At 42.0% G+C, this 27,564-nt stretch overlaps 1 protein-coding gene and 1 long non-coding RNA gene across 3 annotated transcripts in view; both read left to right on the forward strand.

The window, feature by feature from the left end:
- The window catches only part of LOC116959645, a 33,470-nt gene extending 15,165 nt beyond the window's left edge, over positions 1 to 18,305 (forward strand). Inside the window, exon 3 of the long non-coding RNA XR_004405986.2 lies at positions 18,136 to 18,305. This is a non-coding gene — a long non-coding RNA (uncharacterized LOC116959645). The remainder of the gene's footprint in view (positions 1 to 18,135) is intronic.
- A 7,862-nt stretch (positions 18,306 to 26,167) lies between these two features.
- The window catches only part of PLEKHA7 (pleckstrin homology domain containing A7), a 154,680-nt gene continuing 153,283 nt past the window's right edge, over positions 26,168 to 27,564 (forward strand). For both annotated transcript variants that reach the window (XM_042785212.1, XM_042785213.1), the window contains exons 1-3: positions 26,168 to 26,310; positions 26,437 to 26,513; positions 26,703 to 26,760. In XM_042785212.1, coding sequence (XP_042641146.1) covers positions 26,228 to 26,310; positions 26,437 to 26,513; positions 26,703 to 26,760 — 218 coding nt within the window. In that variant the 5' untranslated portion in view covers positions 26,168 to 26,227. The remainder of the gene's footprint in view (positions 26,311 to 26,436; positions 26,514 to 26,702; positions 26,761 to 27,564) is intronic.

Consider the following 27,564-nt stretch of genomic DNA (forward strand, 5'->3'; position numbering starts at 1 on the left):
GTTCCAGTCATGGAGCAATTTTTTAAGCTTGAAATAGGTAGAAGTGATACAGTAGGCCTCATTATCTCTTGGTACAATAAAATGCTGAACTTAGCAAAAATAGATCAGTAGATAATTTGATCCATTTGGAGGAGACCAACAAAAGCAGTTGGGTGACAGAAGAGAAAATTATGGGAGAGCATGGCTGTACTATGTCAGGGTATAGCGGACTAGACAGGTCATTGGCCTATCTCCAAATATCTGCTGCTGGATGCTGAGGAAGGGGTAGCAGAAATGCTGTGTGACAAGTTTATGATTAGTTTTCTCCTGCCTTACCTGTTAGTTTTCAGAAGACAAATAGGGAGAAGGGGTCACAATATGCAGTATCTGGTAGGTGAGAATGACAGCTGGAATAATGTATATCTGAACTGATTAGCCAAATTTGTGCACGTGCTAAAGTAGCCAAAACTGAGCTTCGTTTTGACTAAAAATAGTTGTCTTATCTAAATATGTCATGTATCTACTATGCCTTCCACTTCCGAAATGTTATCGCAGCTGCAGTGTCCTGCATCCTAAATTTAGAACCATTCATCCTACTGAAGTACAGTAGTTGGATACAGCAGCTTTTTTAGAAACTATAAATTAGAAAAGGTTAAGAATAACATAATGTAGAGCCGCCATACTGAAATACCTGTGCTTAATCTCTGCTGGCTCTTACTGTCTTTAGTTGTTATTTTAAGTAATTCTTATACAAAATGTGTAGGGATTTTACAGTGTCCGAATTACCAGTGATGGTTCTGCATCTTTCTAGCTCACTGAAAAGTGTCCTTGACACCCCTTTTGTAAAACAGTGTGTTTGACTAAAGTCTGTGAGTCACACAGGACACAAACTGTACTGGCTGCTTATTGCTGTAGGTCAAATTTGAATGTGAAATATATGCCTAATATGCAGCCAGATAAGACCAAGGATTTCCAGAGCTTTATAGATCTATGGCTTTTCACGAGCCCTCACAAGTAGAGATTGTTTGGGATTTGGTTGGGGATTTTTTCACAGGTACATGCAGAAACAAGGTCACAAAATCTTTTTTTCTTCTACTCATGCACAGTTGTCAGCACAACAGCCCCTACGTATTTTCATACTTTATGACTTCCCAGAATACCTTTGAATAAGTCCAGGTATAAATTAAAAATGTATGCTATTTTATTGGCTTCTGATATTAAATGGTTGTAAACTCTTCCTTTGTATTCTGTCCAATCAAAATTTCTTGTAGGAACTTACTGACAGGTGAGTAAACCTTTATGTTTAGATCAGCTAAAAGGTTTCTCATCAGCTGATAAACTGAGCAGAGTTCTTGATGCATCCTGAACTGCTGTTAGATCTAGTAAAATGCATATGAAATGTTGAGTTTGTCCTAGTGTTTTGCTAGTTCTTTCCTGATGATCACCGTAAAAATTTGGTAGTGTTATATATGAGTGTAAAGTGTGAGTTTATAGAAGAAAGTTGCTTTTTCGTATCTGACCAAGGCTGCAGAAATCTTGAGGGACTTGTAGATTAACAGTAAAGCTTCTGATTTCCCATAATCTTTACAGCTGTTTCCCTTTTGGAAACGCTATAAATTGTATTGATAGAATCAAGTTCTTAAGCTGGATTCCTAAAGTGACTTGGAACATAAAAATCCTGTGAATGGTAGAGGGGAAAAATAAAAAGTGTTTTCTGACAGTTTGAACATCAAAACGCAGCTCCTCATGGTGGCCAAGCCAAAGCAGTCTTTAGACTCAGCTCTGTGGAGGGAACAGTGCTCAAAGTGGATTTCACGCTCACACGTCCCCCTTTGTGTTGGTGAAAAGAAAGGCTCCAGCCCAATGCGGGGCGGCGGGACTCAGATGCCATTCCCAAAGTGGGCTGGCTGCGAGACTGCTGCTCTCCCCGCGCTGCCTGCTCCCAGAGAGAGACAATTTTGTTGTCATCTGCGATTTCAATGCCTTTCAGAGAGCTGCAAATCCCTTGTAGAAAAGTCGTTGTCATAAAAGTCAATTTTACAGTCAATGGTGGTAAGAGCACGCAGGCGGTTGCTATTTTAGTCAGTCGGGATTGTGTGGGGCTCCTACAACAGCTGGTTTGTTTGTGGAGTCTTTTTAAAATTCTGACTTTGATATAATTTTTAAAATATTTCTTCTTATTTTTCAGTTAGGATAAGAAGAAATAAAGGGAGAGCTAGACCGAGCATCTTCCCTAAGAAGTAATGAATTTTGCATCTTAAGCCAGGTTTTCTCATCAAAACAGGATTTAATGATGATTTGCTTTCTGAGGGACCAGGTGGGTTTGATGCCTCTCTGAACTTTGTCATTATCTTCTAAATCTCCAGGTGTAACCTCTGACCCTTCTCCTAGGTATCTCTTCGCTGACAAACCTGAAATCCCAGTTATTGGCTCCCGCACTCAGGTTGTTTTCAATTCTAATTCCTTAGCTTTCGGGTCAGCCAGTAAAACCTAGATCCATTTTGCTTTTTTCTGTTGAGAAGGGCACGCTGCCATTTTCCAACAAGTTGGCATTCGCAGCGAGTTCTGTTTTGTAATCACCCAGGCTAACACTCTGGAAAACAGATTTGGTCATTTCTTTCTTAAAAAGCAACTCAGTTTCTTACCACAATTACCTCAAGCAGTTCTGCGGCAGTTTCACAGTTATGGCAATCTTTAGGAATGTTCATTATTTTGTTCTTTATCGTACTTGGCATTTAGTCAGACATTAAATACACATCACTCTCTGAAACTCTGCAGCTCTCTTTGTGCATTGTGTGACCCCATACCTGGACCTTTAATCAGGCTGTGGGAGTGCTCTTGTGTCGCACTTCCTGAGATGAAGAATAGGGCTCAGTAAGAGAAAGTGACTCAGGATCAAAGATTAATAATCACCCTTTCATTGTTGCTTTTGCCATTTGTCCATTTCAGAATAAAAGGCATAGGATTCAAGAGGAGGGAAGGTAGAATTTCAGGCAGTGTGATTTATTCCTTACTGTATTTTTAGATTCTTTATGTATTTTAGTCAAAAAGCTAGAGGTTGCTAGAGTAAGAACCTTGGGGGTGTCTGCTCACAACTGGCTCAGAGGTAGAAGTCCATTTACAGTAGAACTGTTCTTGCTCCTAAAGGCAAAGGCAGATCCAGATCCGAGCTTTTGCAAAGGTTTGAGGTGGGCTTTGGTTCAGATTTCTCGCCAGTTATTATTTGCTATTACAGCAGCTGTGGGCCCCTGCTGAGATCAGAGCTTCCTTTTGCTAAGTAGTTCAGATAAATTAAGAGGCAGATTCATAATATGAAGAAAAAGGACAGAACAAGAGTGCAAGAAAGGAAACATTATTTTCCTTTGTATATTTGTGAGATGACAACTGAGTCTGAAAGTTTATGAAATATTTGGGAACTGAACTCAGATGTCCCCAGACCAATGTTCACTTATAAGATATCCTTCCTTTGGTTTTTTGTTTGTTTTTTTTTTTTTTGTATTTACTGTGTGGTTGGGATGAGAGTAGAATGAAAGAAACTCTGAAGCTACTTTGGGTGTGTTTGGCAGCTCTTTCACGAGCTTCCTTCTGTATATGCTTCTCTTTGCCCTTGGTCCCTGTTCCCATATATTGAAATTTCACTGCTGCAAAATTTCAGTGCTCCAGTAACAAACAAAGTTGTTTTGAAAAATGACGAGTGACAGATAAAGTTAAGGTCTTTGTTTGGCCTTTCGCCCTGCCAGAATTCATCATTTTTGTCTGAAAGTAAAATGTAAACCTGAGGGGTTTTATTAAACTTTGCATTCTGCTGTGTTAAAATAGTTCTTAGAAGTAGAATAATTTTGGCTGTTAGTTTTGTGGAATATAATCCTGATATGGATATTGCTAGTTTTCATACTTTATTATGTATTTCATACTCTCTTTTTTTTTTTTCTTTCCCCCCTTCCTTTTACTCTTAGCGGCCTTGCGTCATGTGATTAGTCCAGATTTTGTCTGAAAATTAAATCCTCCCAGTTCTCACTAGGGCGGTTAGGATCTCAGGAGTGCAAACCTAGGGCTTGGGAAACAGAAAGCCCAGAAAACAAAGACTCACAGACTCATTTATTTTGTTTTTTAATCAAAAAGATTTCTAAGCGATTATTGTTGGTTTTAGGGCCTGACTCAAGTTCGAGTAATGCAGGGTTGGTGATACTGTGTTGTATGTCCCTTCTCAAAACGATGCCCGCAGTGCGGTGCCGTGCGCTGGGCTGCGACCCCTTTACTCCACGATAACTCGAGGGGCACGAAGGGGGCGCGGGGCTTTGCTGGCAAGTGCCCCCGGCCCCAAGGGCTGCGCCGCAGGGCACTGAGCCTGCCCTGTCCTAGCAGCTCATCCCTCACCCCACAAGCCCAGGGGGGCGGGAGGAGGAGTAGGAGAGACGTTAGGAGCAGGGAGCAGCCTAGCTGTGGTATCTTTACTTTCCTGTGTGCAAGTGATAAAGCCAACTGCAAATTACAACACCCACAGGGGGTAAAAGTTTTGGCTAGAGGAGACGATAGTGTTTATATAAAAATGAGGGAAAGCTGTGATTGAGTGTGTTCGGGGAGCGAATACAGGCAGTGTGTCTTGCCAAGGCAATGGAAATATCTTTTTATCCTAGATGTCTTTTTAGTTGAGTAATAAAGGTAACCTCAGGCAAATGGTTTCTGTTTCCATTCCTCTAACATACATATTTTAAGACTTACTCTTGTGGGAGGCTTTACCTGCCTTAATAATGTCTCTTTTACTGTTGTCTTTGTCCTTTGTGTCCCCTGTCTCTGAGAGAGCAGTGTGTAGGATAATGGGAATGGGGGCATGGATCACATCACAGTTATCAGTGGGAATTATGTTCGTGCATCAGAGGGAAAACTTCAAAATCTTAGAAACAGGGATATTCTTGATCTCCAGTACAGAAAAGGTGCATTGTATTTAATTTATGTGGTCATCTTGTGGTGTTTTCACATCCTCACAGCATCAGCAAGGGATAAATTCTTCTTTCAAATTTACCAGACTAAACCCACAGTAGCTGTGCTGAAAGTGTATGAAACTTGACCTAGAATATCTGCTAGTGTTGCGTCTCCGTTAGCACAATATATAATCTGAATGCTGTATATGACAGGAGCTATAGGGTAACAGCCTTGCAACAGGGGAACTTTCCTTAGAAAAGCTTTAGAAAGTCTTTTTTCCTGCTGTTTAAGACTTCCCCAGGGGCTAAGTATCATGGATTGTTAGAGAATACACTGAATGCATCTCATGTAGGCCAGCAGGTAAACTGATATAATCACAATAAATTGGCTTGGATAAGCAAGAACAGCAGGCAGTATCCTTTGCTAACCTTGGAGCTGATTAGTATGGAAACTATGTATTCGTTTCAGAAAGTGCCTGATAACCGAAAATTAATTCACACCATCACCGTTAAGTAGAAAGTAAGATCTTGGAGAGGCGTTTTTGGATAGTCACAGGTAGGGTTACTCAGACATACCATTGACTGTCCCTCTAGTTTTATATACATACAAAAAAAACAGATTTCATATTGCCTCTTCCTCTGACTTGATGACACCATTTAGAGAACATGACAATGACATCTTCTGCACAGGACACTTGGCAAGCCCTGTTCCCTTTGCCAGGGGTTTCAAGGAGATGCAGCCTGCACCAGTGACACTCCAGTCTTGCTGCTGTCTTTTTAACTGTGACGCACTAAGCTTTGTGAGGGTTGCACGTGCTGGTAGAAAACTCAGCACTGGATGGGTGGAAGACTTCAGCAGAGAGCTGGGGGCTTTATACTTGGCGGCATCAGAGCAGCTGCCCCAGAGCAGTTGCCTCCCCAAACCCAGAGGCCAGCACTCCTTGACTTCTCGTAGATCCAGACAAGTCAGACCTACGTAATGAGCTTTGGTGTGTTTGTGTTGTGTTTTGAAGAGGGATGGACTTTGATGGGCTCCTAAAGTGATGGTAGAGGTCCACATGTGAATCAGGTACACTGGCAACTTGAGTTGTTACCTATACAGCTTGTTTCACTGAGAGGGAGGGCGGCTTTCTGATGACAACATGAGGTCTGTTTTGCCAGTAGATCTGCATGTACACTAAAAGTGTTTTGTTGTGACAGTTTCCTGGATGAGTGAAGTGATTCTGTTGCACAGAAAGCCTTGACGCTCCTTGTCTCACAGCATGCAATATTGTATTTTTCCAGAAACATTTTTATGAGTATGTCTGCACAGCAGCCGCCAGCTGCCTTGGTCTGATCTCACCTCTTCGTTTCTCAGTCAGAAGAGGCACTGGGAGTCTCCTGTCCATAACAAATCTGCTTCATGAAGGCAAAATTACACTTGGTCATGGCAAGGAGTTTTCAGAGTGTGGCTGAAAACGGTGTTGTGAGTTTAACTAGGACACTAGCTCCTGGGTTGCTGCTGAAAGCCCGTGGTAAAAAGCTGTTGGCCAGCGTTGATACATATGAGTGAGGCTGGACCGTAAGCTTTAGCTTCATTGCCTATCGCTCCTTTGTATGATTCTCTCTCCATAAGGCCTGGTGGTGCAGTAAACCCACATTCTTTAGTCATCTGAATTGCACACCAGGTTTTTCCACATAAAGACCATTTTCCATTGGCTTGTTAGAAGCTGCACTTCAAAACCTACTTGTTACTAGGGAAAGAGGATGTAAAAATTAGAACTAGTAGCAAATCAGGGTTTCAGGGCTCTACTCTATAAGGGTCAGTGTGTTCCTTTAAAAACAGATATTGTAAACTTTGGGCGTAGGAAACTGGGAAAAATGCCAGTACAGGATAGAATGAAGATTAATGTGGGCAGCTTCTAGGCAAGTTTTCCACATTTCCTTTACAGGATGTCAATATGCTAAGATTATTTATGAATTTATATAGGATATTATTAAAAAGACTCTCCTTCTTAACCTAAACTGTAGCAGTTCTTATGTTTCAGTTTGAGGCTTCTCCTGCACAGAGCTGCTACTGTGCTGAGCAGTGTTCATGTGAAGAGAATACATTTCTGAAGGGATTATGCTGAAATTGCCCAACTTGTTTCCCTTTAGGCTTAAGCTAGATTTAAATTTTGGCTTCTGGATGTGAAAAACAAACACATTGATTTGCTGAATTGCTTCCTGTTCTCAGGAATAAAATAGAGATTAAATTATTTTAACGCTCTTTTGCTCACACCCCTAAATATAGGGGCGAGCTTCTATGAACAGAGACTAATCTGCCACATTAGGATAAATATTAGCACCTCACACGTACCATGTCCCAGTTTTTTGTGGATGCTCCAGTTTTTCCATTGTAGCCAATTATGTTTGAAACTAGCAGTTTGTCCCAGTTTCACTAAAATAACACATTACATTTATGAAGTGCCTATTATTTCAAGTTGTTCCAGCGTTTTACAAATGACAAAAATACCTCTTAATACCTGTAGAAGCTGGTGGGAGATGGAGGTGGCAGTTGGAAATGGAATTACAAAGATAGCAATACCGATAAGAAAAAACAAAGTACGGTACTTTAGAATTAATGAATAAGTTTGAATCTGCTTGCATTTTACAGTGTCTGAGATCAAATACCGAGTCAAAGCCTAGAAGAGCAGAAAATGTTAAGATTCTTTCTTTACATTTCTGTCAGAAATACCTTTGATTTCAGGACAAAAAACCCAATGAGTGTTGCCAGGATTCCCTGTGGATTTCTATTACGTCTCCTAGTAAAAATCCATTGTTCTAATGCTTTTTAACTATGGGATTTCTTCACTTTTGGTCGATTTTATCAGCTTAATGAGAAAGCTACTGTTCTGTCTTTATTTGGCAGACTGTATCTGCCAAATGAAAGTTCTTCACAAATTAATTAAAGATTATTTCCTGCTTTGCCTGGCATTCCTCAGTAATAATGCCATTTTTTTCCGAATTCATGCATGACCTTCTCAGTGAAGCTCTGCTGAGCAAAAAACCCCCAAAAGCTTGTCAGAAGTGTATCTTTGACTCACTGCTATTCAACACAAGACAGTTGCATTTCTTATTTTCTTTATTCATTGGTGAGACAGGATCATGCTTAATCCTCTCAACAGCCTCATATTTACGATGTGCTGGCATCTTTTCTATGTATTGTGCTCTGTCAATTATTGCAGAGGCTATTAGAGAGATGTGTATAGGACATTTCAAATTGTTGAGCTGGCAAATGTTTACTCCAAGTGGCTTTTGATTCCTAAGGAAATTCCAAGGGGATTTGAATTGGTCCTTTGCTGTTTGCTTTGCATGTTAATTTTCTGTCATGATCTTTTTGACAGGGGTATACTAAATATTTATGTCAATGAAACTGTCGGATGAAAAATGCCACCAAATGTAAATCGAAGTGTTTTGCAAAACAACTTTAGGAAAGCACAAACAAACTTAACAAATAATCCACAGTGTAACCATTCTTTTATAGCTAAATTTTTCTCCTACCCACATAGGAATAGTGTTATCCCACTTCAGAGATACTAGCAATTGTAGGTGGCCTTAACATAGCTGTAAAAGTTGCATCTAATTCTTTTCAATTTGAGACCTGAAATATTGTTCAGCAGAAATGATGTGGCAAGTTGCAGAAGGCCAGCAAGGAGGTGGGTTCCCTTTTCGGTGGAAATAGTAGAAATATTGCTTGTTTCCCAGCGGGAAACTTCTCCCCACTTTGCAGAATTTCCCAGATCTCCAAGCAGGTTTTTCAGATGTTGCAAAGTGTTGCTTCTCAGAATGAACCCATTATTCTCTTCCACCTCCAGGCCTGTGGAATACAGTTAGAGCTCAGCAAATATTGTGCAACTCATTTCTGGGAATCTGTCAGATCCCCCTTCCTGTAAAGGCTGGACTGATGTTACACCCTCTGCATGACAATCTGCATGTTGCTCCTTGGTTCCAGAGTTCTGCACTGTTCTGTATCTACCCCTGGGCCTTGATACCCACCCAAATCCAGTTGAAGTGAACTTCCACTGAATGGTTTTTGGTTTGAAGAACTGGAGGTAGGAGGAGGGAAGTGAGACAAATGAGTTAGCTAGTAGAGAGGGCACTGTCCTTACATACACTGGGAGGCTGCTTTGCCTCCGAATGGTAAACCACTCTTGGGGTAAATTCCTTTCTGTCTCCTTTCTTGCTTTCTGTCTCTTATCTTTTTAAAGGCAAATACTCTTCCAAATTGGAATGATCTCTCAGCACATGTTTTCATGGCACGTTGTCAGTAGCACCTTGATTGCAATTAAGGTCTCCAGTTGCTATAGTACCACAACTAATAGCCTGCTCAGTCTCCCTGCTGCTAGGAATTGTGGATGCATTGCCATCCCTGAAAATACTACCTCCTTTTTCCAAGATTGCTCTGTGCCTGGGAAATGGAGTAGGGATGGAGAAGTGTTGCTTTTTAAATCTTTTTCATTTTTATTTTCTTGCTTTGTAATATTTTCTTATTCTCTGTGGCAAAGGAGACATTACATGGCAGTGCCTGCCCCGGCCCTGCTACCTCATGTGCTCCTCTCTGAGCTTCAGCAGTCCAGCCACTGAAGCCACGTAGGAGCACGTGTGTTGGCTAATGTGTAACTAGCTCCTTTCTGCTGTTGTTCTTCCAGAGGCTCAGCAATTTTTTTGCAGGACTTCAGTGTTTTCATTTTCTATTTTACTTTGAAATATAGGACTTTTTGGATCACTGAATCCAGGCTACTGCTATCACAGGTACAGCAGCATTCAGTCTCTTTCCTAAACCTGCCAAGTTCTGTCTTAAACCCAGTTACAATTACTCCCACTGGAATGCTGTTATAAAACCTGTATTTCTCACACTTGTAAGTATTATTAGTTTGTCTGCACTGGTGCAGCCAGGATAGAAGAGGGCCATATTGAAGATGCAGCATGTGACAGAGGGAAGTTTTTCTGCTGGGCTTATTTCCCCACTCTCTTGAAAGCCATAAAGTCAGCCAACAAAATATTCTGTAATTTTGCCAATGTAGCCATATAAGATAAATTGTGGGTTTTTTTTCACATTCTTAGCTGACATACTGGATCATCAAAGCACTGCAGAACAGACTGAGCCTTATCTGCAGATAACAAGTGTACCATTTTGCAACTGCAATTTTTTCGGAAGCTGCTTCAAGGTATGGGTCAAGTCCAAAGGCAGGATTTTTGTGGGGAGGAAGGGGATAAGGGAGGAGAGAATTTAGGTCACTGTCAGGTGCAAAGAGAGAGAAATGTCTGAGTGTCTCAGGTCACCTGCAAGGACTGAGAAATACTACACAAGGGGCCTGGAGAGAGAACAGCATTTTTTTTTCACTTGCAGATAAAGTGGAGATGCTGTTTAGCCCCCTGAATCTTTTCCCCATTGCTCTGCTGCTGGCATGGGCACATCAACCAAATGGGACTAGTGAGAAGCTGTAGCAGTGCCCTTAGCTTGCCTCAGCTGTAGGTTGCATTGCTGTCATGACCCGATCCTCCTCGGTTGCATGCTTTTGGTAAAAACAATACATCTGCTTTTTTAGACTGTTTTAAATCATCTCACATACACCCACAGGAGCAGAATAGCACTTCACCAAATAAATTGCTAAACTAATTTAGTTACATTGATATTTCTTTATGTGAACAAAGCCTTAGTAAGTGCTTAAGCTTAAAATTTTCTAGAAAACATTGACTGTGATCTTTGGTAGGCATCTGATTTTCTTGTTCCTTGAAGAAGCCTTTCAGAGCTCATTGCTTCAGGGAACGAGAAAACAGAAAGCTGATCAACAATAGTTTTCTGACATTGATTTACTGTCTCTTTAGATGATGTCTACTTTCACTTAGAGACTCCTGCAGGAGCTCAAAAGCAGGTGCTAGGAATGACGTTCTTGCTTAGGCAAATGTCAAAACAAGAGGATTTTCAAATTGTAGAATAAATTCAGAACATGCAAAATTCAAGGAATGTTGAAAATCTGCATGAATGGCTCTTGTGTTAGGGAGGAGCTGCGTTTCTCGTTCTGTTCCCCCTTACCTGTCCTGAAAGCACTTTCCTCGCTTTTCGCTGTGCACCTGCTCTTTGCTCCCAGGTCATGAGGGTGCCCCTTGTGAGACACAATTACAAATATTTGCACTTGTTGTGCCAACATATATTGCACGGATTGTTTAGGGACAGCTAAACTTGTGTCTGAATTGGAGGAGGCTGCATCTTTAAAAGCACCCAGAAGAATGAACCCTGGACACAGAACCGCAGCATATGCTGGTACCACAAGACGCTTTCAGTTGCCAGAGGTGCCCAAAGTATACAGAGAAATTTAACTGAGTTATCTTTAACATGAGCAAAATAGGTGTGACGTTCCAAAATTCCTCCCCCATGCATCTGATACCTCTGCTAGCCATGGCCAAATGTTTTGGAAGATGCATAGCACTGATTTTCTTGTAGGAGAATGGAAATTAGTCACAGAGTCCTTTTATATGTTGGGAGACAACTGACACTGTGAGTCCCTGGTGCGGTAGGCGTCTGTATGCATACCTTATGTTACCTGGGTGAACACCCTCATTGACTTCTGAGGCTGAATCTATGTAAAGTTAATTGTGCACATCAGTGTCTCCAGGACTGGATGTAATTTTGCTTGTCGTAACAAAAAATTTAGAAAGACTAGTCATGTTGTCTGTACAGCAGATGAGATAACCTACACATCGATTTGTTTAAGTCGGGATGAAAAGAACGTCAGGCAAACCTTTTTTTTTTTTTTTCCCTGCACTGACTACTCGTGTTTAATTGGCTAACTCCCTTTGGTTCGATCCCTCTGTGAACTCAGGTCAGTAATGTGATTAATTAATATTACTTAGAAGAGTTTGAGATTCATTAATATCCCTTAGATGGGTGGAATGTGCTGTGTGTTATGTGCTACTGGTAATATTAGACCTAGGCATATTCTGAACAGATTCATGACAAACCACTGTCTTTTTTTTAAGCAGATAAATCGGTCACATCTTTGTGTCTCTGCCTATCCATCTAACCACTCTGATGTCCTCCATGGAGTTTCTGCATGCTTCCAAAATACTTTAAAAGATGAGACTTTAATACACTTCCTCAACAGTGGCCAGGACGTTCCCACCCCCCCAAGGAATTAAAGTGAAGGTGGTGGTTATTTTTTAATTCACATCTTATTTGTCTAGAATATTTTGAATAAGTGATTTTCTGTAAAATGTCATGCATACTGTAATATGTGCATTTACAGTGTGATTCAACATAAAGTATTCACAAGGAATTGAATATTTGTCACAGCTGTGGTAAAGCAGCAACGATGCAATTTAGAACAATATTGGGCAGTTACAGACATTTATCCTGGGTATTTGGAGTGCTGGAGTATACTGGTTATCTAGATGCATGTCTTTTTATTCTGGAGTGATGCAAAATTAATTACAATTCCTGATGTTGTATGTGCAGCTCTTTTCCCTTGAGAAAAAGATAATCCCTTTTGGGACAAAAACTTAAAAAGAACACTGAAAGATCATGGAATTGGCACTTGTGTTTCCAAGAATCTGAATAACTTCACAAGTAGAACAAGAATCAAAATCTTTAATGGTCCAATTGCAAAAAACAGTAACTCCAAGAGGAAATCATTAGATGTGACCTTCTTGCAAACAGGAATTAATAAAATGTAATCTTAGGCTGCAACACATTTTAATTAAGGCCTCTTTCTGATAAATGCTAGTTTCTATAAATATTATCTGCATATACACTACTGCTAAGGAAATTGGTATAATCTTGAATTCCAGTCATGTTCTTCCTGGGCAACTTTTTTTGTTATTTTTACTTTTCCTTCCCAACAGAATGCAGTCTCCTCACTGACCCCTGGTTGTTACATTATATTTTAGAAAAACTAGTTACTATGCCTGGCTAATGAGGAAAAATGACATTTAGCTTCGAAGTTTCCTATTTAATAAAAAGAACATAACAATAATTTGTATCCTTCTCTGTCCATGAGACTGCCATGATCCACTGACAGCTTTATTTTTCGTTCGTACATTGGCATTGGTGCGTACCATGTAAACCGTACCCGCTCTTGTGTCCCAGGATGCAGTAGAAGCCATGTATGAGGAAAGTGAGAGCCTCCTTTTGCAGGTGTGGGAGAGATGAACTAATGGGCAGGAAGGTGCGAGATGTTAAATGCCAAGGTTTTGCCTTTCCTGACTTCTCAGGTATTGCGCGCAGCGAGATGTAGAAATAAAGTGTTTGGGCAACAGTTAGTTAACAGGGAAAGAAGGACTGACTTAATTCCACAGTGTTTACTGCGCCTGGTGTTTCTCTTTTCATACTAAAACCTGGTCTTATAAAGTCTTGAATTTCTTCTAGAATTAGTGGAACTATTCTTCACCATCACTAGTGTTACATCAGTTTTTATCATTAGTGATAATGCAACTATTATAGTGTACAAAGAACAAAAAAAGTTTAGACCTTAAGGAAATTATCATTTTGGAAATCTCATTTTTTCAAATAGACATTTAACTAGTTAAAAAGGCATACAGAACCTTTAACAGATGCAGTGGCATTGCGACAATGGGCAAGAGAATCACATCTTCAAGCAGATAGCATGTGGAAACATGGGATCATCTTGTTTGCCACTTCTGCTGACAGAAGTCTGTTGTATGTCGTACACTTTAAGAAATCTCTAGCTCAGAAAACTGATCTTCCAAGGAGAAATATGGCCATTCAAGGAACAAGAGTTGACTGCAGTAGAGTGCCAAGGTGGTAGAGATGTGCTGAAAGACCTCAGCTCTCCCGGTGTTCTAGCACTCTCTTCTTGATGTTAGAGATAGTAATAAAAGTGCTTGAACTGACAGGACATAGAGATTTGGACCATGTTGGTAAGAGAGCTGTCATTTTTCAGAAATGAAGAAAAGCTGTTTCCAAAGGGAGCGGCTACTTAATCTTGTTTGTTTATTCTCTGTTCTTTGAGATGTGATACAGGATTGTCCCATATGGGGAAAATAAGGATGAAATGGGGTGAAAATAAGAGAAGAGACAAAGTTACACAACTTTTCCTTTCTCTCTGCACTTCAGAGTGGATTCAGTGGGAAGGAAGCACACTTGGCCTTTCAACTGGATAGGACGTCAACAGCGGGCTTTCCTCGCCGGTGAAGTAATACACCCTTCAAATGCACATGTTGATGAGCTTTAGTGGCTTTTTTGAACCAGTAATCTGCACTACTTCATTCATTGTAAATGGTATAATGTTTTGCATTTAGAGAGTGCATTTCAGCCAGAGCTTTACAAATACTCATTAAGCCCCGAAACACTGCTCTGGAATAGATGAATAAATTATATGGGGAAAGTAATCATTAGAAACCTTGTTGTTTTGTTGAATGGTGTACAGTTTTCATGTAACCAAGGACTTAAGTGCAGCAAGTCCTTGACACCTATTTTCACTTTCCTATATGAATATTCATTTGGCTTAAGTTAACATTTCATCCCCACATCTTATCAGAATTAAAATTCATCCTCCTCTAATGGAAACTGTGCTGTTTCACCACTACAGACAATGGTTGGCATCAAATAAAATTGTTCTTTGTTCCAAAACTATGGTTAGAATTCAGTGGTTAATGAGATGCTGATAGCAAACACTCACTGTTTCCTTTACATCCGTGTGACAATACAAAAGACAACTGATATGTGGCTAGCATGAGATTCACTCTCGACATTCCAGGCACACTGGGCTTTGTCAGTACACCAATATACAGCTTGTCATTATATGTCACCTGACTTTTGAGTTGTCTTTCTTTCCCCTCATGCAAAATGGTTGTGCACAGAAATCTATTATAGATGCATCTTAAATACATAGATCTTACATATATCTATATATCTTACACTTGGCTAGTGTTACGTGTTTTTCCTAAAATCCCTCTGCAATGTTAAAACCAAAAGAAAGGGTTCTTCCAGGGACATATGGTGGGTTATTAAATGGTTTCTTCCAAACATCCAGCCTGATCTGGATCTCCAGATGTTTCTCATTTTATTAGCATCAGCTTAAATGAAACAAGTTTAGTTGGGTGCTCATATTAAGAAAAAAATAGCCATAATGGTATCATTTTTGCTAATTTTCTCAGTGAAGCTAGTAGTTGAATGGCTGGAGTTGTAGGTGCACTTGATCCTGCCATCAGGTCTTATTACACTGGAACTTAGATGTTCACAGAGCCGAGGGGAAAAGCCTGCATAACCTAAGTCACCTTGTAACTGCTTTACAAAAGCAGTATGCTCTTTGTACAATCCCTGCTTAGCTTCATCTTGATTCAGAAGAAACAAAATAATCTTAGAAAAGTAAATATTCTCAAAACAGCTACAACTGAAAATTGCAAAACTGATTTCCCACCTACCAAACTAATTATTTTCCAGAGTTTATATGAAAGTATCACCATCAATACCATCAGCTGTTTTTTCAGCACTTCCAGGAGGGCATAATGCTGATAAAAAGTGAAATTTTTAACATGATTTTATCTGATTTTCTTTAGCAGCAACAACTCCAAAAGCAGGGTTAATAGGAATAATGACCTTTGGTGGAGGCATTTCTTGGGAAATTCAGCAGCAAGGGGAGAGAATGGCCTAAAGTGAAAATGCTAGCTTGTTATCCATCTCTGGAAATGCCTCAGGCCACCACTGCTACTGCTCCAGCAAAGCTGCCACCCTCCACTTGGGAATTAGCACATTCCCCCCAGATTTGCATATAATGGAAGTAGTTGTGATAGTTTCTCAAAAAAGTCTTTGTTTTCACCATGCCTTTGCCAATCCTGAGCCAGAAACGTGTCATCTAAGGAGTCATTTATGTATTTAAAAAATGAGTACTGCTTTTACACTGTTGCCATGGGACAGCTATAGCAGGAAATGAGCAAAACACCCACATAATTATTGTTGACAGAATACAGTTCCAATTTTATCAAGTGTAACCCCAATGTGATACGTTGGTAAGGCAGCCATCAACATCTCAGTGAATGAAATACTGATTTGAGAAGTATGCAGTACCCAAAAGAAATGTACAATTGTTATGCTCGAAAAACAGCACACGTGAAAGACATCTCCTTGGCTGAGATGATACAGGAGTAATTATTGCTAAGTCTCTGAAGAACAATCAGAGTTGTTTTTTATTAAATTTTCATGTTATGATTGACATTGAAACTGAGTGAATCAATATGTAAAACCAGATATACAGTGATCTAACAAGTTATTGAGACAGATGGTATTTTCCAGTTTGTGGAAAAACTATACAGCGCTGAGAAAAAAACATAAATTTATCATTTTGCAAACTGCCTTGCTTTTGTTCTTTTTTTGTATTTAATCTGCTTACCTATTATTTAAATTATATTTCAGAGGACTCTAATTAAGAAGTGGGATATAACCCATCATTTGTAGAGATCACATCCATTAGGTTTCTAAATAATACAAATTATAAGTGTTTTGTAACAACCTTAGAGAGTTTTAACCATTAATCAATAACAATGGAGGAATGTCAATGTATAAAACTGAATCAGGTATAACAATATTCCAGTTTGATAAATATCAGGATATAACTTGCTGAAATACATAATTCTCTCCCCTTACTTGCATGGTTGGTTACTTTGCTGATTAAAAGGAAATATATTTCAGGTGGGTTTTATTGTCAATAGTAACAAATTTGTATATATTTAAAAGATATATGGAGTAGTCCTACTCTCTCAAGAAAGTAAGTCTCAAGAATAATTTTTTGAAAGGTAATACTGCAGTTAAATAAAGGTTTCATTTCTTTGAATTTATATAAAATAATGAAGTTCACTAGACATCTTTTTTGTATGAATTAAGTCTGTATTGTTTATCTATTTCAACTAGCATATTTTAAGAAGTGGGAATGAAAAGGTGTGACACACGTATAAGTGCATTAAATTACTGAACAGTGTTTTGCACCCTGGGGACCTTTTTAGTGGTAAAGACACTGCGTCTATTTTGGTCTTTCCTCTGGAAGTCCACCTACACAGGCTCTAGAGGAATGAAGAATACGTAAGGGTTAAGAAAAGCATATTTTCTTTAATATCTTGACTCAGTCCAGACAGATTCAAGAGCTCTCCTCAAGAACTTGCAGGAGGCTCTCCTGTCTGTAGCTGTGTTTTAAGTTACCTATGCTATTTTGAATTATTAGAACTTGTTCTCCAGGTCTGGGCAACAGCGAGCTGGGTCGCAAGCATCAGCTCGTGGCCTTACGGCTTCGGGCTGTGAACGGATGTCTTTAGACAGCACAGCACCACACTGGGGAAAAATGTCCTCTCTCAAACCCTCGCTAACCTCCCAAAGGGCTCCCGGGACTCCCTGGGGATCTGCGCCCCTGTAGCTCCCGCAGAGCAGCCTGAGGTGGGGAGCTGCCCTACAGGAGTTGGCTGTGCGCGCCCAGAGAGCCGGGGGGGCTCAGCTGTATCTCCCGTCCCCAGGGCTGGCTCCCATGCGGGGCGCCGTGGCCCTGGGAACCCACCGGCACCCCGGGATTTGGGGCTGTGGGTGGGGGAAGGCCCAGCCAGGCACCGATGCCAGCCTCAGCCCCGGGTGAAGCCTCTGGGCGGTGCTGCCCTGGAAATTGCCCGAGACCAATTTGTTAACCCAAAAGTAACAGCCACGCGTCTGTATCCCATCCATCTCTTTGAGGAATAGGAGTAACTGTTCAGCCCCATTATGTCTGAGATTGAACTGACTTGCAAACTGAATGGCATTGGTTGTGCCGGATTGCAGGAAGGGAAGATTACTAAGACAACAAGGGAACAGTGGAAATTAATTTCACAGTCTGCAAGGGTCCTGTGGCTGAACCTGTACCAGAAATTAAGGCAGAACTGGGATAGCGACAATTTTACTTATCCTGGGTTTGCAACTTCGGGGTTTATTTTTTCTTTTTCTGGGAAAGAGATATTTTCTTTCTAGTTTTGTTGTGTGTGATTATTTATTTTTCCCCTTAAATCAGGCAAAAGAAAGGGTTTCTTCTGTCTCACTGTGTTTTGGGCTGGGGGAGACACAGCTGAAGATATTCAGGAGGATATTTATGGAATCCTGCAGTATTTGGGGATTGGGGAAAAGATGAGAGATACCTCTTGGATTTTTTTTTTGTTCCATTTCTGTTTAAAGTATGCTTTTCTGTTACTATAGCTACTGGCTGTGTCATGCTCACATACAGATGCTTTATCACATTGTCTTTAGGAAGTAACTGATTGCTGTAGTAAACCATTGAAGCCAGGAGTGGAGGGGATACAGATGCGTAGCAGGAGACTGGAAAACAACAGAAGGACCTGAGTCCAGCATAGGAAGAAGAGAAAACATGTGGAGGATTGGCAAGGAGGCACACTTGCTAGGGTTGTAACAGCAGGAAAAAACAGGTAAGAAGTAGGATATTGGAAAACCTGCAATGAGGTATGTACACTTCATGTTACCAGAAAAATCAAGGAGCCGGTCAACCTTCACTTATCTTCTTCTGGGGACAAGCAGATAACCAAATCTTAGACTCTCCCGCAAACGAGTCTTTGAAAGAGGAACTGGAAGACCACAGTGGGAAGAGATTCCTCTTCCTGGCAAAAGCTTATTTTGGAAGAGGGCTGAGACCTCGGTGAGTTATAGGCCTGCTGAGAAAAAAACATCTCTGGAAGACAGGGCAGAGATGCTGAAATATAATCTTGTCTGGAGTTTTGTGTGGGGATTGTTATTAAGGGGACTCCAGGGTGAAGTTTTAGGTCTTGCAAAGCAAATGAGGAACAAGCTTCAGGAGGAGCCTGGATACTGATTTCAGCAGTCTATAATTTCGTTAAAAAAATGTCTTTGTGCAGGTTGCAGTTGTGGGCTATTACACAGGGATAGTGGACTCAAAGCTGGGGAAAGAAAGCTTTGATGGGAATACGGAGGTGATATATCTCATCTTCGGGAAAGGAGTAGAATGCATAATCAGTGAGGAAACCTCAGAGAATTCAAGTTTGATTTAAAATTTTAAAGTTTTTAGTCTTAAAGGGTGAGAGATGTCTATCTTCCTGTTTATCCCATTTCTTATAAAAGGATCCCCTCTTCATACTCAGGTGCCCGTGGCTATGGGATGGCAGTGAGCCTATTTGCGGTCATAAACATGGAACTGACTTCCAAATGTCTGTTTTAAAACAAACCAAATGTTGATAGTCCCAGGTTTACAAAAGTTGAAGAACCGAGGGTTTTCCTCAGTGCTCTCAGGCCTACAGTTTCCCTTGCCAAAAAAGTAAGAAAAAAGACCCTCAACTGTTCATTATAAAAATCTTAGTTAAATTTCTGGAAATTATCCTGTAAGTGACTTTGGCATGTAATTGTTCTTTTGTATCTCTCCCTTCTACAAATAACTTGAACACTCTGCAGCCATTTCACTATTTCCACTTGTATTTAGAATGATAAGACGTGTCATAACACAATTATGACTATTTGTTATTTATTTTAATTATTGATTACCAAATATGTCTTAGTACAAGGATTCTAGTTGTTAGGTATGCAAATTATTGAGACTTTATGAAATGCAAAAGGAGAGAAAATGAAAAGAAGCAATACGACTGTGTTAAATATAGTAATCATAAAAGCTTGTGTGACAGAAAATTCTGAATTGTCAGTCATTAGGAAATGGATTCATTAATTTTTGCTTTTGCATGCATTTTTGTGCATTTCAGGGGACAAGCTTAACTTGATTCCTGAAACATAAATCTTTTGGGCAATAGGATATACAGGTGACAGAGGTAGTTGGATATACTCACATATTAGCATCTAAAAGGTAAATCAGTAGGATGTCTTTAAAAATGAAGGAGATTTGTAAGGAGAATAGAATTGTTTTGGAGATCTCTTCTGGATTCCACAAAAGGTACTTTCAGCATGAACCCGCTTTTAAATACTGCTAGTATTTTGGAAAAGAAAACTTTTAACTAAAGATAATTACCATTACTCCTAGCTGAGTTCATCGTGTTTTGGAAGGAGAAGTTTGGATTTGTTATGCAGCATGAGCGTTGCCTTCTCAATGTCATTTTCCCATCTGACTTGCTCAGCAGTGTTATAGTCTCGCCGATCTGTGTGCAGCCACCAGTCAGATCATACTGCACAGTAATACAGTGAGCCTGAAAATTATTCTTGTACCAATGCCTGCCATGCTCCGTATCTTCCTCAAAGGAACTGTGGCTAGAATTTGAACTTGTTTATATTCTTTCCTGTGGCCAGGAAAATGAATAATTCCTTTTCCCATATTTGGAATTCCCTCAACAATAGATTTACTATTATTTAATCTTTCTTACTTTATGAACTATATTTATCTTCTGGTACTCAATAGAATTCTACTGCCTGACACTAGTCCCATGGAAATTTAGGGGAATGTCTCAATCCAGTGCCAGGGAAACGGGCTCTAAAAATCTTTGTCTAAAATTTGCCATCACTTTCCCCACAGCATAAACTGCACAGTGCAAAAAATGCAAAAGTTGTTTTATTTAATGTCAGTGCTTATAAAAAGATAAAGCACAGTCCTTTGGTGACAATGCCTTTCCCGTTCCATTCCAGATTTACTTGGCACTGCAGGCAATATGTATTAATCCTGTCCTGGAAAGTCCTTAGGCTGGAGATGGGTGGTATCTTGCCCAACTTTTGTACATATCTTGTGACTCTTGCCACCCTTCCTTGTGTCTAGCTCTCCTGACTTCTGTGGATTGTATGGGTCAACTGAAAACATTCCAGATCAGGAATGAGCATGTGCTCTATATTTAGTCATGTCATCAGTAGTACTATTGTGCAAATTGCTTATCTTTTTAATGACATCAGGGATTGTCCTTCCTCTTCTTGTAAATGACACAGACCTTGAAATTCAAATGGCTGCCATGTATTCTTTCTGTGAGCTGGACAGCCACTCAGTAATGGTGCTCCTTAGTAGGTATCAGGTGATGAAAATTTTTCAAGTCCACCTATTTCTAAAAATCTTAACATTTTGAATCAGCTTCTGTTTTCATAGAAACCTAGGCTAAAAGGGATCTTGTGAGATCATCTGTTCATAGCTCCTGATCTGAGACAAAATAAGTATGCTTAGAATCGCCCTGACAGTTTTGTCTGGACCAGCCTTTGGAAATTGGTGAAGAAGGGAATACCATGACATTCCTACTTAGTCTGGTTTACTGCTAATTACACTTGGGAAATTTTCTATGTAGTGTCTATCTTCAAATTTATCTTGACATAAATCAAGCTGATTTCTACTTGCCTTGAAATAGATGAACATGGACTAAAATTGATCGGTATGTATTAAAACCCAACAGCTATATTTTCATTTTGAACGAATACAATAATGATCTTTTTGGTGTCGTGTTTGTTTTCCCTACCCAGTAAGGTAATATTTGGTCTTTCTTTGACTTGAATACTTTTAATTTGTTGTCTTCTTGTTGTAAACAATTTTTGGACCCCAGACTTAAAAAATAAATAAATGTCTGCAAGTTGATCTATTTCTTTACAGTGTTCCTTTATCCTACATCACTGTCTCTAGCTGTGCGTGGCCATTTTTGGTTTTTCAGGTTATTGAAGAGTCCTGCTGATGTCACTAATATTTTTATTCTGCATCGAGATACTGACATTAGGTAATCAATTGCATATATTCTCTTCCTTCCTTCATGATTCCTTTTGAAGAGACCCTACCAAGAAGTGTCCTAGGTGTCTGAAGACTACCCTTTTTGTTTGTTTAAACTTGCAGCAATTGGGGACCTCAGCATGTACCTATGAGTTACTCAGGGACAAGGAAATCTATTATTGTGCTATTTTTGGAATCATTGATACCGTTCTCTTGAGATGTTTTTTCCCGTCCTGTTTGAGAGGTCAACAGTGAAAGTTGTTTTCCATAATTTGAACAAATACACCGTATCCATTCCTTAGTGAACCTCCTCCATCATCTGAAAAAGTATTGCAGTTTTGGAGAAACAACATCAGAAGTTTTCCTGGAATGTGGATTTCCCTAATTTCTCCAAGATCTCTTCCATATTTCCCCTATTGCCTGATTAACATACCCTTCCACCTATAAGAATCAGTGTCTTGATTTCTGGTGTCTCTTAAGCACTTGCTAGAATCAGTTGCACAACCTATATCTGAGTAATCAGAAAAAGAATTGGACAAAATGCTCCAAAACCGTCTTGCAAATTAATCTGTCCCACTGTGAAACCTTTTGTGATTTTAATTCTCGGGAGTTCTGAGCAGAGCTGGTAAATCATGCTAAAAGGCATATTAACACATTTGCATTACGGCTTATGAGCTTTCTTAACCATGATTTAATAATTCAGATTCATTGCTCCTCAAAAGCTCTGGCTCTATCTGGCCTTGCACCTTTTACAGCTTGTGCTTGTCCTTTAAAAAATGTATAGGCCATGATGAAAAAGTCATAACTAGCAGGCTTTTCTATGCATTGTATCTCACTTCATTTAAGTTTCCCAAAACAGCAGCAGCTTTTGACCTCTAAGACCATCAAATTCAATTATACTCAATTCTCAGGTAGTAGATCATTAGAGTATACAGCAGCCTGAAATCCAGCTGTGATTCTGTAACCTCATAGACACCGGATCTAATTGTGACTAATGGAAATTATACTTCAGGGTTTTTTGATTGGAGATTCTTATATGGTGTCTCCAGTATTATTTCCGTATTCCTACTCCATGTTTTGTTGAAAAGTTATAGCATATGAGGGGTTGAAAAAAGTGCAGGGAAACATGCAGACCTGAATGAGGCAGGAGGTGGTGGTGTGTGTAATAAAAGTAGAAAAAAAGGAAATTAGAATATTTAGATGTTGGCACTAACAGGGTGAAGCTGGGTTGTAAGGGCAAGGGCTGAAAAGAAAGGGACCAGGTAGAAAGGATGTTCATGTTCAGTTGTTTGATTTAATTCTGGAAATAGCAAAGTGTAGATACAGATTTTGGCATACTTTAGAATATGTCATTGTTCTCCCAAGGCAGAAGAAACATAAGAAGTCATCCAAAAAAGCAATACCAAGGGATGCAAGCAACACTAGCAATGCATTCACATAAAACTGACAAATCTGGGTTCAGATTTGCTGTATTCAGGGATCTCAGCGAGTCTCCTTGAATTACTCTGTTATCAACAAAGGGAGGCTGGAATCTCTTAGCTTTTATTAGACCCTTAATCTTGTCAAATAGCATATTTCACTTCCTTTAGCTGACTTCCTGATATTGCGGCCTGAAACTCCTAATTGAACCCCAAATAGCTTCTTCCAAATAGTGCCTCTGGAGAGCAGTGAATGGTATGTAATAGAAACTAGAAGTGGCTTAGATCAGCCAGGGAGGACTGGTACCAGAGCTTGAGCACCAGCTGTATGCAGAAAAAAAATAAATTAGAAGAACCTGGTAATTTTACTAACGAATGATGCCTGGAGGCATTCTTCCTCCAGGGCTCTAAATCACAAACCTGCCTGCTGATGAGCCCAACACAAGTCAGCTTGTGAACTTTTATGAATTTAGAGCAAGTTTTCATCTTGATCTTAATTTTAGAATAGAGCTCTGAAAGTTGCTGTAATAAAACACGCTTTTTCAATAATGCATTTATCTGAAATTAACAGGTGCTACAGGCACCATGATGCATCAGCTCAAGTTTTGGTCATGTGACAAGAGTGATAAATTGAAACAGGGAGCTTCTAACTTGATGTGATGAAAGCATTTTCACCACACAATCATGGGAATGAGTTGCTAAGAGAGGCTGTGGAATTTCTGTCCTTGGAAGTTTTCAGATCCTACCTGGACAAATGCCTGAACCCCCTGGTCTAAGTTCAAGGCTGGCCCTGCAGGAGGTTGCACCAGATGACCACTGTCTTTCATTGCAAGAACTGAGGAGAATCAGTGAAATAGGAGCTGGGTTCAAAACAAACAAAAGGAGGTGATTCTTCATACACAGTTCAAGTAAGAGGAGCATTAGGAACACTTTGCTACTGGCTGTTTTGGATGATAGAAATTATGTGGACAGGTTCACAGAAGAGACCCATTAGGAGTTACATACGGAAACAACATCTTCCTCAAGAGCCAGCACAAGCACTAGATGCAGTTACTAGAGTTAAGGGAAGAAGGGGAGAAACCGGGGCGTTACATATGATGGTCTGGCTCTTGCATTCTTTCCTGGTACCTGCTCTTGTTGAGATCTGAGACAGAATACTAGGCTAAACAGACCTTTACTCTGACCCAGCACAGATACTTTTAGGACCTGAAATCCGCAGCACAATAATGTTTATTCAATTGAGTTATTATTCACTGTAAGTGGAGAAGCCTATCTTGTCGTGGTGGTCTAGTGACCAAGGTATGGTGGAGTTACAAGCTAACTTCACTGAGTTCATGCAGCTGAAAAAGCATGAAAGACTTGCTTCATAGCATCAAGGTAAATTAATCTCTCCAGAGCAAGAGTTTGTCTTATCTATTCTGCACAGATCTAAACATGCAATGACGCTAAGGAGTTTGTATTTGATTTACTTTGTAATTGCATGTGAACTGACCTTATTGGGGGTTCTGTGATAACTCACATCTAATCAGAGATTACCAGAATGACTCAAAATTGTTAGGGTTTCAAAGAAGAGCAGCACATAAGTTTTAATGAAAATTCTGATGTAGAAAAAAGGGCTGGAAGACACACTCTTCTGCTTTTTCATCGTGGATAAACTAAAATTCTGAGAACTGTTGGAAGGTGACAATATTGAGGAAGAATTTTTGATGGTGTAATGTCAGGGCAATTAGTCTACTGAAGTTAGCAATAGTTCTGCAGGTGTAAGACTCTGCTAGACTTTCACAAAACCTCCATCAAACTCTTGATTTCAAGCCCATGTTTCTTACTTGCAACTGAAATCAAACCACTTTCCAACATTTAACCTGTAATGTCTCCTGTACTAATGACCATGCTTGGTCTAGTATAGCGTCATCATCTTCAACAGTGGCCAGAAAGGGAGCCCTACACAATGCCATCCTGATGCACCATACCTGCATGTTGTCTGAAACTCCTATGAAAGACAAAGTCCTCTCTCTTCCCATTGCTCCTGCTTTTCTTGCCTCCTACTTTCTTCTGATGATGCCTTTGGGTTCTTTAGAAGAAGCATAAGCATACATGTGTTATTATCCCTGTGCCACAGCACACCCCCTTTTACATTCTCCCTACTGCATGGCTTCTCCCATTCCCCCTCAGCTGTTCTCTTCTGTTTTCATTTACTCACCTGCCCTTTCCCACCCCTACTTGCAGCCTGTCTTTCCCCTATTTAACACTCTCCTTCTATCCTAAGCTGGCAAACATCCTATTTCCTGGCTTTTTGATCCTTCTCTCTCCCCAGTATCAGCACAGCAAACCCCGCCAGAGCCCTGCTTGGCTCTACCACTGCTGTCCTTGTTGAGAGGCGGACACAGATCTCCCCAGCCTGGGGCCCTTGGCTTCCTCAGTGCCCTCTTCTGCCTCGATTATCGGCGATGCTGGGGGGCACAGAGGCCAGGACTCCTCACCCGGGGCCACCATGGCTCTGGCAGCTGGTGGAGGGCCAGGGCAAGAAGGGTGAGGGGCCCCCGGGCACAGCACCCCCTCATCTGTCCCCAAACCGCATTCTCCAGCAACACAGCAGCTTTGCCTGGAGCACTTAACCCTGTCCTTAGCTGTAGGTTTCCCGTGCACTGGTAGAGATTGTAATGTCACAGGTCTGAGCTGGCAGGGAGTGATGCGTAACTTAAATTCACCTAACAGGCTCTCTCACGTTACCACTGCCTCCTTTTCTAGGTCATTGATGAATATGGGGATTGGCACAGGTCCCTTGCGATCCTGGTGACAGCTCTACTTTGTCAACTGGCTGTTATTGACTCTCCGCTATCTTTTAACCTTGCAGCGACCGTCCCTCGCCCCCGAGGTTCAAAGTCCCCACGGCCTTTCGGGTGGGGAGCGCGCAAGCCGAGCGCTGTCACACCTGTACTCCCCCTCCGCTCCGGCACGTCCCGGGCGGCCGCCGGGGCTCCCAGCCCGGCGCGGGAGATTCCCCGGCCTCTCCCCTGAGCGGAGAGCGGCCGCGGGGCCGCTCCCGCCGCTGCCCGTCCTGCCGCCCGGGGCTGAGGGGGCGGGCGCGGACAAAGGCGGCCGGCGCCACCTCGGGCTCCCGCCGCTTCCCCCGCGAGGGCGGGAGGGGTCGCCCCTCGGCCGGGCGCCGCGCCTCCGGCGGCCGCGGTGGCGCTGGCGAGCAGAGCCGGGCGCTGGGCGCCGAGCGCCGGCCGCCCGCCCGCCCGCCCGCACCCCCTCCCCGGCCGGCTGGCTGGCGGCGAACATGGCGGCGGCGGTGGGGCGGGACGCTCTACCTGAGCACTGGTCCTACGGCGTCTGCAGGGACGGGCGGGTCTTCTTCATCGAGTAAGGTTGGGGGGGGGGGGGGGGGGGGCGGCGGCGGGGGAAGGGGCGCGGGGGTTGGGGGGGTGCCCCCACTGCCCGCCTCCCGCCGCCAATAACAGGTGCATGTTTTCCGCTTCTCCCTCGCAGCGACCTGGCCCGCACCACCACTTGGCTGCACCCCCGCACCGGGGAGCCCGTCAACTCCGGCCACATGATCCGCTCAGGTGGGTGCCCGGGGCCGGCGGGGAGCTGGGGGGGGGGGAGGCCGCCCCCGCCCCGCCCTGCCCTCGCACCGCTAACGGCCGCTCCCCCCCACCCCACCCCACCCCCGCGGCGGGCAGCGAGGCACCGCGGGCGAAGTTCTCACCCCCTTCCCCGCTTTCTCTCTCCTCTCTCCCCGCCGTCCCCCGCAGACCTGCCCCGCGGATGGGAGGAGGGGTTCTCGGAGGAAGGCGCCAGCTACTTCATCGAGTGAGTACTGCCCGGGCGCGGGCCCGGCCCGCGGGGCCGCCTCAGGCGGGAGCTGCGGCCGAGGGGGCGCCGGGCCGCTCCCCCCCCGCCCCCCCCCCCCATCCCCAGCCCGGCCGGGCAGCCGGGTTAATTAACGATCCGCGCGAGGGAAGGTGACACCGAGGTGTGCGGTTTCGGCGGGGGATGGGGGGGAGTGGGGAGCGGGATCCCGCCGCGCTCGCTCGGTGGCCGGCAACAGGTTTCCCTTGAGGCGGCCCGGCAGTTTTTGTTGGTTTTCTCCCCCCTCCCCGCGCTCTTCCTGGTATTTAAAGTGAGATTTGTGGCAGGTGGAGCGTTGCATTGCTGAGCGCCGGTCACGGTTTGAAGGTGGATGGTTGTGTTTTGTTTTTTTTTTTTTTTCTTATTTCTTTATTTTTATTTTAAATAGCTCGTGGCTGTGGATGCAGCACTGGGAAGTTTTGCAGCGAAAGGCTTTCAGTGTTTCTTCCTAGAGACGGGGCTGAACAGATGCGCTTGCCATGCCTGTGCTGGTGGTGGCTGTCCTAGCTTTTATGTAGTATATCTTATTCAGAGAACTGCTCAAAACTTGAGATGTGCTGCCTGTAAAGGCTCTTTTATTCCACGAGATGCAAGTGTGTTGCAGTGAAACAGGATCATTAAGAGAGCTTCTCTTAGTATATAAGGCTTTTACAGATTTCAACACTGCTGTGAAAGTAGAGATTTCATCAAATTAGTAAAACCCTAGTACACCCTGGATATAAAGTTATGATGTGTTTGCATTGTCATGTGGAAATCTGAATGCGT

This window comes from Tyto alba, unplaced genomic scaffold (assembly GCF_018691265.1).
Source record: "Tyto alba isolate M040663 unplaced genomic scaffold, T.alba_DEE_v4.0 Super-Scaffold_8, whole genome shotgun sequence".
Taxonomy (NCBI): domain Eukaryota; kingdom Metazoa; phylum Chordata; class Aves; order Strigiformes; family Tytonidae; genus Tyto; species Tyto alba.